General features: G+C 40.7%; 1 protein-coding gene across 1 annotated transcript in view; it reads left to right on the top strand.

The window, feature by feature from the left end:
* The window catches only part of LOC137912514 (glutamate receptor 4-like), a 71513-nt gene extending 64535 nt beyond the window's left edge, over positions 1-6978 (top strand). Inside the window, exons 16-18 of the mRNA XM_068756665.1 lie at positions 375-489; positions 3482-3619; positions 6814-6978. Of these exons, the coding sequence (XP_068612766.1) occupies positions 375-489; positions 3482-3619; positions 6814-6978 (418 nt within the window). The remainder of the gene's footprint in view (positions 1-374; positions 490-3481; positions 3620-6813) is intronic.
* The last annotated feature ends 6412 nt before the right edge of the window (positions 6979-13390 follow it).

Genomic DNA, 13390 nt, shown 5'->3' with positions numbered 1-13390 from the left:
TTAGCACACTTTATTCTGCTGATCTGACACTCGCCATGGAGCATCCTGCATTACTACAGCCTGGTAAAGGAAAGTGACAGAGGGGAGATACGGTAGAGCAAAACAAGAACTGATACTGAAAGCTGAATTAAGTAAATATATGTGCAGTTTTTCTTAAAGTGTATCTCAAGTAGAGAAAAAGAGTGTTTTCTGGGGTGTATCCTCCACCACTAACCCACCTTTGTCCCTTCAGCCCCCCCCCCCCCCCCCCTTGCTCCCTCTCCTTCTCGTTTCCCTTCACGCCCTCCTCCTGGCTGTGGTCCACGTCCATCCTGTCTGTCTGTCCCTCCATCCTCTGCTCTGACCAAACTCTGTCCCTCCTCTTTTACTTAAAGAAACGCGGTCAACCTGGCCGTGCTAAAGCTCAACGAGCAGGGCCTGTTGGACAAATTGAAAAACAAGTGGTGGTATGACAAAGGAGAATGTGGCAGCGGGGGAGGGGATTCCAAGGTTAGCCCTCTCTGTCTGCCCACCCCACCACTAGGAGGATAGGGGTCGCTCACCGGCTACGTCGCCCGTGACGGCCCCCCGTCCTGGAAGCGTAACACATGCATCTGCCTTAGCACGGAAGCAGCAAACTTCAAAGTTACCCTGCAGCCACAAAAATGGGCACGATGTTGCATCTGTTGTCCGTGGTGTGTGCCTTTTTGCATAAAAGGTTCAGACCCAGTGGCAAAGGTACAACACAAAAAGGGGAATATTGAAAGATAAATATAATTTATTTCATAGAATCATCTGAAAATGATTCCATTTCAATCTTGCAGGGAATTATGCACCTTTTAAAGATAAGCGCCTGCCAAGATAAAGCAAGAATGACTCATGATGAGAACAATTCTGGCACATTTTAGTAATGCCTATGTGAGAGGCGTGTGAGGTAATGTGTGATGTGAGGAATAGGTGGAATCTCAAAGAGAGCAATTACTGTCAAGGCCGGGATATTTGCCCCCTAGTGGCAGCCCTGAGGAGAGGCAAGAGAAGGAGAGAATGCCCCCCCCACTCAGGAGTTAGAGGGAGGTGATTGGAGCAGATGGCGGCATTAATGCTGACCTTTGACTGCGGTCAGTAGTCAGGTTCAAACAACAAAAGTGTTTTGGTCAAGATGAAGTAAAGTTTTCATTAAACAAATGTGAGAAAATGAATGAATTTTCTGAAGATCTGTTTCTGAAGCACAGAGCAGATGAAACGATTAATGGACAGAATGAGACCCGAGCGTAATTGTAGCGCTCAGATTCTTTCAGGCACAGATTGACTTGAGGCAGAGGGGAGCATAAATAATTGATATCAGCAGAATGCAATTACGGGATAAAGTTTCCGACCTATTTCATTTGTTGTCCTATTTCAAGCATTTTGTTTGGAGGTCAGCTTTCTGTTCAGTGTTAAAGATTCCAAACACTCTTTTCTTACTTTTAGGTCCTGATTCAATTCAAGATTTAATTTGATTCATACAAACAAATAGAGAAACAGCTCTGTCTGTATAATCTGTTTCTTCTTTTGCCTTCATGAAACACTCACCTACATTTTCAAAGCTGCAGCTGACTCTCTCAATCGTTGCGCAGAGCTAGCCTCGCGGCGATAGTCCAGGCTTGACAGTACTTGCCCATTCAATTACAGGCATAGAACTGGCTGGGGCAGCATGGGTGTGTTACCTCAAGTGACAAAGGTGGGTCCCACTCATATGTCTGTAGCTCGATGTAGCTCTTCGATCACCCCCCCACCCCCCAGCCCCTCCTCGATGAGCATACACACATGTACTCAGTGGGATCCATGCTAGGTCACTCAATCTGTGCAAAGTACCTGTCTATGTGACTGAGCTGTGCAATGCAAATGTGAAATACCCTAATAACATAAAATAACATGACCTATGATGTTATTTATGTTATTTTTACACGCAAAGAACCCCGGTAAACCTTGCAGTTTTGAAACTGAGCGAAGCAGGCGTCTTAGACAAACTGAAAAACAAATGGTGGTATGACAAGGGAGAGTGTGGACCCAAGGACTCTGGAAGTAAGGTCAGTCTCACGCTGTTGCAGCCCACAAAACGCTAGTCTGAAACTCTCATCCTGAATACGCTCCAGATTACTGCAACTACTGTTTTGTCAATGCCAATATTCTCAGTTAGCATGAAGCATATTTTCTTCTACATGTCCACAGTAGCCTGAATCTCTTTTGCATTCTGCCTTCCTTTTTAATGGTGGACCACGTTAACCGTAATGTGCATCAGATTCAATGAAATTCTTATTCAGTTTCTGTAGCAATCTGTGGCAATCCCATTTCCATTCCAGTTATCTTACATATATTTTAAATTGAGGGTATCATTTACCACTTTCATGCTTTTTTGTTTGATCCCATACACTCGCCAAATTTTGGACTCGCTCACCAGAAAATGCAACTGATCTTGATCTTTAGCAGTAGCAACCTGTTCGCACCTGTTATCCTAGACTCTGCCTTCATGCTTAAGCTTCATTAAGACTTATTATTTTCAGCTTCGAAACAAAAACATGGCAACACTCTATTTTACAGGTACAATTTTTCTATTTTAGGTTTTATTTAAATTATTGGTCAAATGAAATGAAATCTGCATTGCAAAAATACAGAACATAATAACAAAATGCAAATCACCTTATTTTCAATGGAAAATGTATTTTTCACGTATTTTGGAACAAATAAAATTTCCTATAAAATTGGTAAAAAACAAATATTGGCCTGCAAAACAGTGTGTTCCCATATGTTCTGCTATTTACAGCCTGACCTGTATTTTCCTATATTTACAGTTTAAAAAATGATGTTGGAGTGTAAAACAAGTAATTAATTATGAATATTCTTGTACTTTCTTCATTTAAATATTTAGCGGCTGCTTGTTTTGACAAGTGGAGCCTTTAGATTCTATTAAAATTGCAGTGAAGTGATGTCACGGCACAGATTAGATGCCGCTCTGTGACTGTCTTTGTCTTTAATAAGTACATCAGAAGCTGCTTTGAGATGTAACAGTTGTAGAATGTGTTTGTACCGTGTTACAGCTGTGTAGTCATATGGAGTAGTTGTGATTATTCTGTAGTTAAAATGTCAGAAATCTTCACTGAATACTTTTTCTTTGACAATCTCTATTTCTGTCTGATCTCTTGTTTCTTATTTTCTCTCTCTCTGCTTTTCCATCACTTCTTTTTCCATACTTTTACCTCCTACTTTCTTTTTCCTTCATGATTTTCTTCTCTTACATTACCTACCTGATCATTCTCAATGTTTACCAATCCGTCAAACTTTGGTCCAAACGTTTCAATCCTCCATCATCATCATCACACTCATGCCTTATGTTTCCCATTGTTACCTTCCTTTTCTAACACCTTTTCCTTTAACTGCTGCTCTCTTTTACCTTTACCATAACACCTCCCCTGCCTCGCATCTTCCCTCACTTTATCCTCTTCAAACTCCATCCCTCTCCCAGGATAAGTCGTCCCAGGCTCTGAGCCTGTCCAACGTGGCCGGGGTCTTCTACATCCTTGTGGGCGGCCTCGGCCTCGCCATGCTGGTGGCCCTGGTCGAGTTCTGCTACAAGTCGCGTGCCGAAGCAAAGCGCATGAAGGTGGACCTTAGCCCCCCCCACTGCCCCAGCCCCTCCCCCAGCACCCAGAATCTAGCCACTTATAGGGAGGGGTACAACGTGTACGGCTCCGAGGGGGTCAAGATATAGGGGTAGGATTTAGAGGCTCCCATTAGGTGGGGAAATGGTGGTTTTGATTTGATCATGGTGGTGGTGCTGTAGATTACTGTGTTGTCGATGTAGAGGCTGACAGCAGCCCCCTGCTACCGTGTTGCTCTTCATGTGGTGATCAGAGCGGTCAAGCATTGTGGAACCAATATAGTTTTAATGTTTTTTTCATTTTTTTCATTTTGAACTTTCAATTTCCTTTGTTTTGTTTTTCATTCTTTATCATTTAACTCCCCCAGCAACGGAGGGGGCTATATTTATCTTATTACAGCATTGGTTCCATCGTCTTTGGCTGCAAATGATAATGATGGTGATGATGACAATGATGCTCTTGGCTGATGACTTGAATAGGCACCTGCATTGTTATTTCAGCTAACAGTTAATAAATAACGATGGCACAGGGATGCACAACTCCTTTTCAGGGACTAGCATTCAATAGATTTTTAAACGCTGCCCAGAGATGCGAATAGAAATCATTCCTCAACTGGCATTATTATCAATGAACGTATCAGTTATTGTCTAAAGAACTTATTGCTCCTTTTTTCCAACGAGCTGTCAGCACCTTAAACTATTGCATAAATTACAGAAGCACAAAAAATTTAGAAGATGAAACGCCATTTTTACTTTAACATTTTTTGAGCAGTTAAACAATTGTCCCGATTGATTCTGATTAATTTACTGCTTGAGATTCATCAATTCATCAATACAGTGTTACCTGATCCGTCTTTGTTCTTATGATCAGCGTAACAGAGTAATGTCTTTGTGGCTAAACTGTTTTAAGTTCTGTAAGTGGTCTAAATGTATTCAAATTAATTAGCTAATTGTCACTGCCTTGGATCTGGCTAAAACTTTTTCAGCCATAATGTGACGGATATCCTTAGAAGACATTTTAGGAGAATAAAATTAAAAGCTGTTTTTATATCAGTGTATGTTCACATAAACTTTGATAGACTAATAATTCCTCTGAAGTCTCTCAAAGACACGAACACGTGACAAGTCTTAATGTGAAGAGCCTTTTGAGGCCGGTTCACACTGAGCCCATTCAAAGGAATTTAAGGTTAGACGAAGGCTTTTACACAGCGTGAGCAAAATCTCAAACATTAGCTTGAAGGACTCATTTAATCTTCATCATTCGGCTTCCGTTTAGAGGAGTTTGATTTTTTTAATGGAGGTTCGAAACAACAGGATGATTATTGCGTTTTACAGATATTAGCCAAGCTGGAAATGTAGAGTTTCTCCACTTCAATAACGCCTCCTTTTTACTAGCTATCAAACATTATATCAAATATAGCTAGAACCTAATAGAGCTAGCACAGCAGCTGGTTTTATTTTTATTATTTTATTTCTGTATTTAGCCGGTGTTGAAGGGGATTAATTTAATTTAACAACAACAATCCAGGATATAAACCTTTTTCTCTGCTGAAACCGGAGTTGTGTGCCCCTGTTGTAGAGAGACACTGACTTATTCCGCGCCTGAGAGCTGCAAAACAGCCCTGTTATTTAGCATTAATGCAGAGGAATAATTGATGAAGCAAACACTTCACTCGACAGGCTATTTAGTGATGTTGTAGTAAAAGCATAACTCAAGTTTACGGGTGCTAAAGAGCAATTAACTGCAAAAGAAAACATTGGACTTTGATTTGCTTTAAAAACCTCCCCATGTATGAGACATACGGTCGTTATTCTGTCTTTTTGAGGACGCATTTTAATCATTTTCAGCATCGATACCCTTAATTCAAGCAGAGAGGCACAGAAAAGATTGGCTGTTAACAATGTGGATTGTCGAAAGCGATCTGCTCAGGGATTTCTTCTTCACTTTTAATTGAGCTGTCCATCCGCATGACGGCGCTCATTAAAACAAGGGTGGAGTGAACTTCTGTCTACACCTCTTCCAGAATCACTTGGTTGTGTGTGATAACTGTTCTAAATGCCTTCTATCAAATAGCATCCCCTGCTTCTTAAAAGTGGCTTTTATGCATCGTGTGCAGGCTTTTAGTTTTAACACAAAATGCCTCTTTTGGTGGCGAGTGACCTGAGGTTTTTACCTGACAGCGTCACCGAGTAGCCCGACTGTGTGAAGTGTGTCCATACTCTGAGCTATAAAGCCAGTAAATCCCTCTCTATAAATCTGACAACCCGAAAATCACTCCTACGTGTTTCCCTTTTGTCTTTTCCAAATCGTTGCCTGAATTGCTCGGATTAGAGAAACACAGAACCCTGAAATGCATGGCCATCGAAGAAATGCAGATGTCTACAACACAAATCCTGCACAAATCTCTGTGCATGTTCGTTTGATTGCTGCCTGCTTTGGCATTCACTTCTTGTCGTTGCAGCATTTTGCACCTTTTGCTGAGATTTGAATCGGTGACATTGGGTGCATTCACACGACGCCTGTTTGAGGTAATTCGTTAAGTTTTGGGTAATTATTTTCTCGAGGAAGGAAAATACCATTCAGAATTTAACGCACAAAAAATAATTGTATATTGAATCTGCAGAATCTTCAACAGTCATATTTTAATTTCCAATAGCTTTTATTTTTAAAGTAAGTTTGGAGGCTGTAAAATAATTAACTAATTATTAATCAGGAAAATTGAAGTTGATTGGTTACTTGGTAACTACTCAGCAGCACCAGTTTTTAGATTAACTTAGAGCTCAACATGCTCGAATTTATGCAAAATAAATGTTAGCAAATCAAGGAAACAGTTTGTTCTACAAGGAGACAAAATATTTGTGGCCTCTCAGGGCCACCGTAGATTTTTGGATATAACATCAGATTTAAATAAAAGAAAGATCTAAAATGCGAACAGTGAAACTTTCACTGTATTGTCTCCCAGGTGTGTGACTGCACCCACAGTCCTCTGGCATTGTTAGCGCCTGTGAGTTCACTGTGTGTACAAGCACATGCATGTGTGTGTGTGTGTGTGTGTTTTATGGTGCATGTGTGTGTTGAAATTTCTTTGTCTTGGCAGCAGTTTTCTTTTATAGTTTCTGTTCAAGAGGTGACTTTCTTTCAAACCGGATCTCCACTCTGCCACCTCCACCCTCTTCTCCATCTTTCCTTTCATCAGCTGTCTTTTTCTGAAGCCATGCGGAACAAGGCCCGTCTCTCCATCACAGGAAGCGTGGGGGAGAATGGCCGCGTCTTGACGCCAGACTGCCCCAAAGCCGTGCATGCTGGCCACGCCTCCCTCCGCCACCCTGGCCTTGCAGTGATCTCCTCCGGACTGCCCTGAAAACCAAAAACACCTCCTGTGCCTTAACGACACGCAAACATACAGCCATCGACACACTACTTACATCCAATCATGCATAACCCATACACACATGTAATTACAGATACTCAAATGCAAATACTCAGACACTGAACGCACACTTTAACACACTGCACATTGTCATCTCACGTTCCTGCTGCCATTGACTTATTCCAACAAGAGAAAAGTGAAACACGAAAAACAAACAGAAGATTACTATGACTGTCACACTTGCCTGCAGCATTAATTTCTTTGCTTTTTTCTTTTTTTTTTGTCTTATTTTGGGAGGATCCTGATATCAAGAATACCAACAGGAACCAGCACAGACTTATTGCGTAAACTGAACTAGAAGCTGTGAACGCGACCACGACGCAGATCGTGATAAAGATCATGATCACGTCTGTCAGTAAAAAAAAAACCCGAAAACAACTCTGGTCTGCTGTCACTTGACAATGTTGGCCAAAAGGCCACACCCCTTGACGACGCCTTACTAAGACCACTTCATCATCGTCATCTTTACTTGCCTGCAAAGACTGAGTGCCAGGTATTATCACCCACAGAAGACCAGAAAACTGTTATCCTGAACGTTCGGACTGTGCAAACCTGCTACTTTGACACGGACTGTTCAAAGTGAATGAAACATTTCTTTCTAATCACAGATATGGAATCCTCTCTGGCCCACAGGCCAGCGAGATAATCAGCCAATACAGAACAGAAGCAACCTCTAGACACACACATGTGTGTGTGCGTGCGTGTGTGTGTGTCTGATCTCGGCCACAGACGTCACAGGGGTTTGAAAGCAGTGATAATTAACAATGAATTCCTTCATCAACAGCATCATCATGAGTAGAAATGCTAAACAGCAAAGGGGTGATTGGCCAAGCGGTGAAGGCAAGTGTATATTCAAGTGACCGAAAGAAAAACTCAAACACATGGGCAGATCTTATAAGGCTACCAAACAAAGCACCTCTCAATCTGAACACTGGGACCTAATTGAAGTTTGCAAAATCAATGATGGAGGAATGGAACATGTGGCGTTTTATAAATTATAGATAAAACAAACTCAGCCTCCATGTCCTCATCAATTATTAATCCAAATAACCAGGCAGTAGAAGAGGCAAATCAAAGATCATTATTCTTGTCATGTCCTCCTGCAGTGGGATAAAACCATGCGTTTCAAGGGTGGTAATGACGTTGAGGATCACTGGTCCATGCTGTGTGAGCTTCATTTGAGTCTAACTAGAAAGATCTACGAGTCCAATTTATCCACAAGTAACGACTCTAATGGGCAGTTTGGTCGTCATTGGAGATCCGCGGTCTTTTTTCAGTAGCCGGGTTTAAAAAAAAAAAAAAAGGTTTGTCAGAAAGCTTGCTTTTTAAAACTATTGTAAATAATGTAGCAAAACAGAACTCACTCTTTTGTAATCATCTTAAATAACAATTCATTGCAATAATGAGTATAAAAGAAAATGCCACTACTTGATTTTTTTTTTAATAAATCTACATATTATATATATATGACAAATAAATATATATCTATACATCTATAGAGAGCTATAGAAAACATTGATCACAAATAGTCGGAGGCTATGGCATACATTATGTTTCATGGCCGGGTTTTACTTTTGATTTTGTTTTTTTTATATATATTATGCCACAGTCTTTGTGTGTCCTACGCAACACTGAATGTCCATCTGGCACTCACACACACACACACACAATTGTTATTACATACACAGGAGCCGCTCAGGGCGATCACTCCAGCATCACGAGAGGTTCAGATGATTTTTATTTCTACCCATCTGTCTGTTTTACGAGTATTCACTATTCTAACAGTGTTTTTATACCAGCATCTTCTATTGGTGGGCTGCAAAGGCCCCTAAAACAGCTAACAATATAGTCCATTCAATGGGAACACTTTTAAGCAGGCCTCTAGAGAAGATGGGCCACAGAGGTGAAACAATGCTGTCTGATATTTCCAGAGTGTTACACTTCAATATCGCCTCAGTGCTTTTAGTTTCTTCCTCACACCAGATGAGCACAGATTGTTCTAAAAAAAATTGGGGGGGGGGGGGGGGGGTGATTAGATCCCTCATTCCAGCAAAAAAAAAAAAAAATCTTAAATATCATCGTAGAAGAGAGGAAAAATAGGTATATCTCAATAATATCCAATAAAGAACACATTATTTTGTGGATCCTATATGCTAAGTCAAGTTAGCGTTCTACTTGTGGTACTTTCTCTTGATTTGTCATCCTCTTCATGGGATAGAGCAGAAGTGAGAAGTCTAGACACCCATTGACAATCTGACTTCCTTTAACCTTTAACATTTCATACCTTTTACATCGTGACTGTTGAAATGTTGCAGGAAAAAACTTCCCCTTCTATGCTGAACTCGGACACATAACTGCATCAAATGTGCGTCGAATGTATTTGAGTGAAACCATTAATCTAAAATAATATCTCAAACGAGGATCCTCTTTGTGACTGGAGCTAACAGGACGCACTGGTGCCGGTCACTTCCTGTCAGCCCGGTGGATCTGCGACGCTGCAGCAATCCAGCATGAATTTAAAGGATATAATGTTTCTCTAGAGTGGACGACATCCACGCCCACTCCACGCCCTGGCAGTTAAAGTACAAAACCCTCGTGATCATTTCTTTGCCACCTCCAGCGCATACGGTTCCAAAAAGAAAGCTGTTTACGGTTGTCGACACTCCGGCCTTGACAACCGTCTCTTTCGTCCTTTGTTTCTGTCTTTCCATCTGGTTTGTTTTTCTAGTAAAACATCAATGCTGAACCTGCTTTCACTGTCTGGTTATTGATCCACAGATTTTCTGCTCGTGTGTTGTTTTACTAAAACCAGCGACCCTCAACCACAGACGCATCAGAGAGTTGGCGTTAACAGTGAAGTACGCATAGGATACTCGCTCTAGGAGCTTATGCTTGTGCTTGTGTTGCAGCACAGCTTGAGGCAAATACTGCAAGAATATGTGTTAAAGAGAAACGCAGTTAAAGGCCCCTCATTGTAACGTGGATGCCAACTAAAGCAAAGTGCGCTCGGACTATTTCTGGCCTCAATGAATAAAGTAATAGTAGTAGTTCATTTACAAGAACTGTCTTACATGGACAATGTTTGATTTAGTGATGCATGTCTTTAACCGTTGAATTAATGGCTGCAGAAACAGCAGCATGTTCAACTTTTAATTTTCATTAGCTCATTTTATCTTTTTCAATCTGTCTTTCCATTTCTCTGCTCTACATACGTCTTAATTTCTCCCCTGCTGTCTTTCTATATTCCTCTGCACATTCTCTTTAACCTTTTCATACTTCATTTCTCTATTTATTTTTTTTGCATTCCCCCTCAGAGGATCTTTTTTCTTATATTACGGCAGCTTCATCTGGTCTCCCATCATCAGTTAGCTCTTGTGGTTGAATATGAAACAGAATACCACCAATGCTCAGCACACACACAGGAAGCACTTCACAGTTGTTGTTTTTGTACATGGTGATGGCATGTTCTATTTACTGCAAGAAGTACACACTTTTAATGTACTCAAAAAGACAAAGCGCACACAAATCTGTCATTACATCCATTAATATGAAGCCATTTTCTGAGAGGATAATATTTTTCATTAATTCTAATGCCATCTGAAAACCATAAGTAAAATATTCTGCGTTTAAATTAAAGAAAGGCTTCAGTTGAATTAAAAGCACAAGGGCGAATTAGTCGTTTTCTTCGAGCAGCATTCTCCCATTCTCTTATTAAACTTAACACTAAATGTAAACTTAGAATACAAGAGCCCACTGACCCTCAGATACAAATTACAAATTGCCTATAAATCACAGGTCCCTTCTCTTCATCATCAAGTCAACCTTTTAGCTATGTTTTTTTTAGGCTGGGTGGAAAAACAGGAATATCACATGCTCCTTTTGAAAACTACTGACAACCTCAATGCAGTACTCTGTAGAGACGGTTCCAATTTTATGCAGCAAGCTTTCTTGTAAAGACCCAAGATCACCTCTAAGGACCATCCACTCTTTCTCAAATCTCAAAACACTTGGGCATACCGAGCATCAGACATGCTTTTAAGGCATTAGACCTCTGAAATCCATGAGCAGAGACCTTTTAACTGTGACAAGAGTGAGCTCTGCACTTATGGGCCGGCAGCTTTTCGTTTTTATTATCACTGCCTGTGGAACTTCCTGTAAATGGCATGTGTTCAGCTCTTTCTGCTGTGATGTTCCTCTAAGAATCCTTGATGCTCCTCTTTCATTTTAAATATAAAGCTTTGAATTGTAATTTTGTACAGCCTGACTCGATGTTCCCAATTTACCTTTATTGCATCTGTGTGGATTTACCCCTCCGGACTGTGCCTCCACTTTCAGAGGGTCCAGACAGAAGTTGGTTGGGTCATTGCAATCCCCTTTTTATGACAACATTGTGGATTTTCACACCAGCTGTAAATCCAAAGAGAGCTAAAGAAGTACCTTTTATAAAAAGCTTTCATCTAAAAGGCAGCCAACAAACCCTGAAATGGAAAATGAAACTAGTCTTTGTGATTCGATTTGCCAGTTTAGAGTCCCTGTGTTGTTTGTGTGTGTTTATATCTATTGTGTGTGTGTGAAAGGTTATGTCGGCGCTTGGGTGACTTTCAATTTGAAAAGACATCAAATGAATTGATTTAAATATTGCATTATCACATCAACATGACATTTTGCAGCTCAGGTTTTGCAGTAAAACCTTGATCAAGGTTTTTAGTCTCTGTATTGAAGAACAACTACTTGAATATGAAATGTAAAAAAAAAGGCACGTGTCACTGAGATGCATTAGCTTTTTTGAAATCATCAGAATTCTAGACAGATGGAGAGTTGCGCTCTCAAAGTGCTGTTTTCACTCTTGCCGTCTTCTATTAGCATTGATCCAGGGAGTTAGGATTCCTGATGAGCATCGCCGCAGAGAAGTATTCTCTTTACTGTATTTCTTTAAAAGGTGGCACAAAGGCATGAAAGAGACCAAACGGGCTGCTTGTCAGAAGCAACAATGTGGAGCTTGAATGTTTTTACACAGATTTTATTTGACACTGATCATTACAAACTGTATCTGGGAATTAGAACTGTGATCCTCAACAAATTTGCACACGTACTTAGATAGAAGTGAAGGTATTAAATAGAATGCATAAGCAATAACAAGAAAAAATAGATAGATATACAAGTGAATATATGTTTAAAACTGGTGGGGAGGAATCTGAGAGGATTGTGTTTTAGGACCTCCTCTGTCAGCGTGCGTGCTAAAGGCTGTAGTCACAAGGCCACCGGTGGCTAACGTGGTGGCAACCAAAGAACCAGCAGGTGTACGCCGGAGAAGAAGGAAGCCCTCAAGCTGGAGAAGGAGGCTTACCTGGCACCAGAGAGGTCAGTTACCTCTCCAGCAGCAAGGCACCGGGTGTGGATGAGAGTTGCCCTGAGATGCTGAAGGCTCTAGGCATTTTGGGATGTCTAGGTGGTGATGGAATAGTAGACCAACTCTTTACCCTTGCAAGACTTTCAGGGGTGACTACTCATCTGCTCTCCGTGTGTTTTTGAGGACTTTGGTGGACTTATGGGGTGTAAAGACTTTTTCTGATGTGCAACTCAGCCCCAATATAGGTAAAGTGAGTATCATGTCCCGTTTTTCAACATAAATCCAATGTTCTTAGGGTAGCACTTGTCTCCAGTCCTGTTTCTTCATGAACAGGATCTCTGTTGGCTTTGTCTGTGTGCGATCTTCGGCACACACTGGAGACATTTGCAGCAAAACATTTGGGGGAGGAGACCCTGGAAGTAGTCCAAGAACACCCTGGAATTACACACTTCATCTAACCTCGGAATGCCTTTTTTTTTTTTTTTTTGCTGTTGGAAGATAAATAGATACAAATGTATCCTGTAGATTAAATAATATTGTTTGTGCACACAAAAGAAGACTAAGACATCACGTTCCATTTTGCTTTCTGCATGCGTTACATTATTGCTCCAACCTTTAATGTTTTATATGGAACATTGTGTCCATCTAAAGGAGGAAATGCCTTTAGATGCCTTTTTGGAGCAATGTATTCAGGATGTGTGCCAAACAAGTTCTATATTTTATTATCTCAACATCTTTTCTGTCCTGTTGCCCATTTTGTGAATCTTAAGGCACGGCTTTATCATGTTCGGTTCAGTCCATCATCACAGCCTTGGCCAAATGTCTTGATCATTTAAATGCCTCATCTTCATCTATGGGTTTGAGAAACTTGTAACAGCCACTGATATAAATCCACATGTTGTGCATTGTTTTCAGAATGAACAGTTCCTCTAGCTAGCATCTCTTCGTCATTTTCAATCTTCATCATTCCTTTACATTTTTTTTGTCTTTTCC

The sequence above is a fragment of the Brachionichthys hirsutus genome, unplaced genomic scaffold, assembly GCF_040956055.1.
Source record: "Brachionichthys hirsutus isolate HB-005 unplaced genomic scaffold, CSIRO-AGI_Bhir_v1 contig_976, whole genome shotgun sequence".
Classification (NCBI taxonomy): domain Eukaryota; kingdom Metazoa; phylum Chordata; class Actinopteri; order Lophiiformes; family Brachionichthyidae; genus Brachionichthys; species Brachionichthys hirsutus.
This window is presented reverse-complemented; position numbering and strand designations above follow the sequence as displayed.